Source organism: Entamoeba dispar, genomic scaffold (genome assembly GCF_000209125.1).
Source record: "Entamoeba dispar SAW760 scf_1105229462257 genomic scaffold, whole genome shotgun sequence".
NCBI lineage: Eukaryota > Evosea > Mastigamoebida > Endamoebidae > Entamoeba > Entamoeba dispar.
Window position 1 is genome coordinate 1 of NW_001855102.1, and position 4,185 is coordinate 4,185.

Sequence of the window (4,185 nt, forward strand, 5' to 3'; positions counted from 1 at the left end):
GATAATATTAATACTATTCAAAAAGCACTTAAGAAAGGAATTCATGGTTTGTATTTCAACAGGAAGAATGAGAAATAGTGCGATAAAAGTTGCAGAACAAGCTGGAATACAAAATGAATACTTAATTTGTTACAATGGTGCAATGATATGTCATGGGAATGAAACAATCTTTGAGAGTGAAATTAATAAAGAACAACTGGAAAAAATCAATAAAATTATTAAAGAAAACAATATCTATGCACAATTCTATATCAGAGATGAATATTTTGTAGAAAGAAAAATAGACCTAACTGAATCTTATGAAAAGAAAATTGGTATCAAAGCACAAGAAATAGGAGAGAATGTTTTTCATCTAAATAAAGTAACTAAAATATTATCAATTGCTCATTCTAAAGATGAAAAGATAAAATGGATGCAATTATTCACTGACATTGATGGTATTGTTGTTACAGAATCACAATCCACATTCATCGAAATCACTAGGAATGATGCAACAAAAGGACATGCTGTCAAAACACTAGCTCAAATACTTAATATTAACTTAAAAAATGTCATGGCTATTGGAGATGCTATGAACGATATTCCAATGCTTGATGTTGCAGGATATCCTGTAGTTATGGGTCAAGCAGAGGATAGAGTAAAAGAAGGTAGATTAGTAACAGATAGATGTGAAAATAGTGGAGTTGCTAAAGCAATTCAGAAATATTGCTTTAACGAAACTTCTCATTAATTGAATACATTAAATTAAACAAACATTAATCAATTCATGCCAACAATGAATAACTATTTTTATTTATAAATTATCAAGTTCTTCTAAAGAACCAGCAACACATTTTTAGAAAATAGAATAGATAAGAAATTGTTTTATTTGATTCAATAATTTCTTTAAAAAATTACTTGAGAAAAATAATATCACTTACCTACTATTCTTGAATCAACAACACTACCACCTAAATGGTGAACAATATAAATATTTATTCTTCTAAAAACTTAATATAATAATACCATAAATACTTTTGATAATAAATTAGATACTATATTGATACAATATTCTCTTCTTGTTCTTTATGACTCTGTATTAAAATTAATGTATTTGAATATATCTAAGTCTTTGAAAATGATTGCAGATAAACAAATTTTAATAACTCACTTCATTAAAATATGAACAATTATTTATACAACATTTACCAAAGTCAACCATTACCAAAATAACATAGTTTACTTGTAACTTACCACTATAAATGTTTTTAATATTATTTAATAACACAACCTTTCTTTATACGAATAAATTCTTTAAAATAAACAGATGTATAAAACAGACTTCTCTAAAATAATATTGTTTTATTTTAAATTCATACCTTTATGAATGCATCTCAAATATATAATTCACTTCAACAAATCAATACCTGATTAAGAAAGAGAAGAAATTGGTTGAACTAGTAATAGTACCATAATACCAATATAGAATTACAATAAACACAACTTTAATAATTAACCTGCCTTAAAACTTTAAAGTAGTTGTAAAAAAATAAAGAATGAATGCTCAAAACACAAACCAAAAACAACAAGAAAAAAATCATTTGAAACGTGGGAAATCTTTGCCGAAAAAGCGTCCTCCTCTCATAGTCTTATTGACAAGTCGGACAAATTCGTTGATGTCTCGTTTCATTGTTTCTCCAGCTTCAGTGTTCAATGGGTCATCTGGATTAGGTTCAAGGAACAATGAAAGTAAACCACAAACAACGTGATTTAAGGTAGAGACTGGTGACCAATCTTTATCTAACCTAAGAGTAGACAAACATACATGACCTTCTAAATCAATGTTTGGATGATAAATTGGAGTAACACAAGTAACTTTAGGTGGGTTATTAGGATAGTCACGTGGGCATTCAAACAAAAATGACCATTTTCCTCCTTGGTAATATCCTTCTAAAGGAGAGATAGAGAGTTTAAACTTAGTAATATCGTTCTTATCTACTTGTTCAAATATACAACCTGGAATTGGTTCATACTCAGCAAAATCCTTTTGAAGTCTAGCACGAGCAACTTTACTAATTCCACTTTGTTGTCCATCTCCATTAGGGGATGGACTTTTTTCAGGGGTTGTGTTTGTAGGAGTTTGTTCTTTGATCATTTTCTTTAACTTATTCATTCCCTCGATTCTTTGAATAAAATTTTTAGTTTTTTATTTTTGAGATGGTTAATCCTTTTTGTTATTACAATCATTTTTTAACAAGATATAAAAATTTATGAAACATCATTTGGTTGGCTTGTTTAAGACACGTGGAATTTCCTTTTTTATAAAAAAAATTAATCTAAATAATGATATTTAATTGCTCATTCATGTTTTCATTGTTTTGAGAATTTACATTATTATAACTATTATTAATTTCTCTGTCACTCTTTGTGTTGTTAGAGTCTTTATTTGATGTGATGTATTATGAGTTTACGTCATTACAACTATCATCATTATATATTAATATATAATTATTTCATTTGTCTTATTTGTAGTGTCATTATTATTGTTATTATATCACTTTCTATTTCTTTAAATTGTTATTGATAATTTATGATTAAATTAATCATTGTTTATCACAACTTGAATGATTTCTACTTATCTCATCTTTAAATTTCTTAACTTATATTTATTTAATTTATTTAAATAGGTTATTGTTATATTTTCATTTTTTACATTATGTCAATCATACGAATTTTATTTTATTTTCTTGATGATATATTTGTGGTCTTGTTGTAAATTTTATATCATTTCATTAATGAGTATTGTTAGAATAATTATAATTAAATGATAATATCATTGAAATAATTGAATTAAAACAAGTATATTTGAAAATATTATAATCAAAATTAATAATAATAAAAAATGAATGAATAGATACTACAAATATCATTAATACAAACAATAAGAAAATAATGAAGAAAGAAAATAATAATCAAGTATTCAAATACTTAAATCAAATTGTTGTTATGAAGAGAATATAAAATAAGAATGAGATGTTATAATAAAATAAAAGTATAAAAATTAATAAATCAAACAGAAAAGAGAGAAAATGATAAGATAATAAATGAAGAAATGAAATGATAAAGAAAATAATAACAAAAATAAAGAAATTTAACAATAAAAGAGAAAATAAATAAAATAATAATAAAAAGTAGTTAATTAAGTATTAATAGAAATATTTTCTATTGTTCCTTGCTCAGGGGAGACTAATCCCGTCCCTGAGCTTAAAAGTATTTGTTCTTCAACTTTTGGCTTATTCTTTGATTTTAGTTGTTGAACTGTGAGAACTTTCTTTTCTCATTTTTAATGTGGAATAGAGTATTTTAAACATCTATTATTTAAATATTCATTATTTAATTTCTTTTTAATTTCGATGGGTTTAAATTTCTTTTTAATTTTGATGGGTTTAAATTTCTTCTTCTTTGGGTTTAGATTTCTTCTTCTTTGGGTTTAGATTTCTTCTTCTTTATTTTCTTATTTTAAGGAGAGTATATAATTACCACTGTATTGCTTTGGGCTAATATTCTTTTAGCCTCATCCACTTGACCCTTTTCTTTTGATAATCTTTCTTATATTATCAAATAATACTTGTATTCTAACAAGTAATAATAACATCTTTATAAATACCCATTCGTTTATTGTCAATGATATTCTGTCATTGTACATAATAAACACTGCTATTCTTGCAGTACCGGGTAAGATGTTTTTCTAACCAAACGCAACGTCATAACCAGTCCATAACTGGGAGGGATCGAGGGATGGAAATATTTTAGGGATCTGTGTGGTGTCTCTGACGTACTACCTTCGAATCGAAAATAAATAAAATAATAATATAAATAAAAATAAATTATTATTTTAATTTTATTATTTATTATATTATTATTATTATATTTAACTATTTCATTATTAATTTCATTATAATTTATTATTATTATTATTTAAATTATTTCATTATGATATTTAATTTTATTATTATGTCTTTATATTCTATATCTTTCATTCATATCACATTATTATATCATTAATTATATAATAATATTGTGTTTTCTCATTTCTTGTAATAATCTATTTTTAATTTTGTTACAAATTATCATTTTTATTAAATACTCTCTGTTTTCATGATATTATGTTGTTTGTTTGTTGGTGTTACTTAAATGTGGTAATTT

General features: G+C 24.7%; 2 protein-coding genes across 2 annotated transcripts, besides 10 other annotated features; one reads left to right on the forward strand and one right to left on the reverse strand.

Moving 5' to 3' along the window:
* Positions 1-67: 67 nt before the first annotated feature.
* Positions 68-730, forward strand: EDI_327020 (uncharacterized protein; the record flags this gene model as incomplete). The annotated part of the gene is made up of 1 exon (XM_001739611.1): positions 68-730. The coding sequence occupies one exon, from the start codon at positions 68-70 to the stop codon at positions 728-730; it is 663 nt and encodes a 220-aa protein (XP_001739663.1).
* A 506-nt stretch (positions 731-1,236) lies between these two features.
* Positions 1,237-1,264: a sequence feature (AT_rich).
* A 312-nt stretch (positions 1,265-1,576) lies between these two features.
* On the reverse strand, positions 1,577-2,152 carry EDI_327030 (NEDD8-conjugating enzyme Ubc12, putative; the record flags this gene model as incomplete). Its single annotated transcript, XM_001739612.1, has 1 exon — positions 1,577-2,152. The coding sequence occupies one exon, from the start codon at positions 2,150-2,152 to the stop codon at positions 1,577-1,579; it is 576 nt and encodes a 191-aa protein (XP_001739664.1).
* A 142-nt stretch (positions 2,153-2,294) lies between these two features.
* Positions 2,295-2,335: a sequence feature (AT_rich).
* A 34-nt stretch (positions 2,336-2,369) lies between these two features.
* Positions 2,370-2,532: a microsatellite.
* Positions 2,533-2,624: 92 nt separating this feature from the next.
* Positions 2,625-2,665: a sequence feature (AT_rich).
* A 123-nt stretch (positions 2,666-2,788) lies between these two features.
* Positions 2,789-2,952: a microsatellite.
* A 39-nt stretch (positions 2,953-2,991) lies between these two features.
* Positions 2,992-3,163: a microsatellite.
* Positions 3,164-3,830: a repeat region.
* Position 3,831: 1 nt separating this feature from the next.
* Positions 3,832-3,865: a sequence feature (AT_rich).
* Positions 3,866-3,995: a microsatellite.
* A 33-nt stretch (positions 3,996-4,028) lies between these two features.
* Positions 4,029-4,059: a sequence feature (AT_rich).
* Between the last annotated feature and the right edge of the window lie 126 nt (positions 4,060-4,185).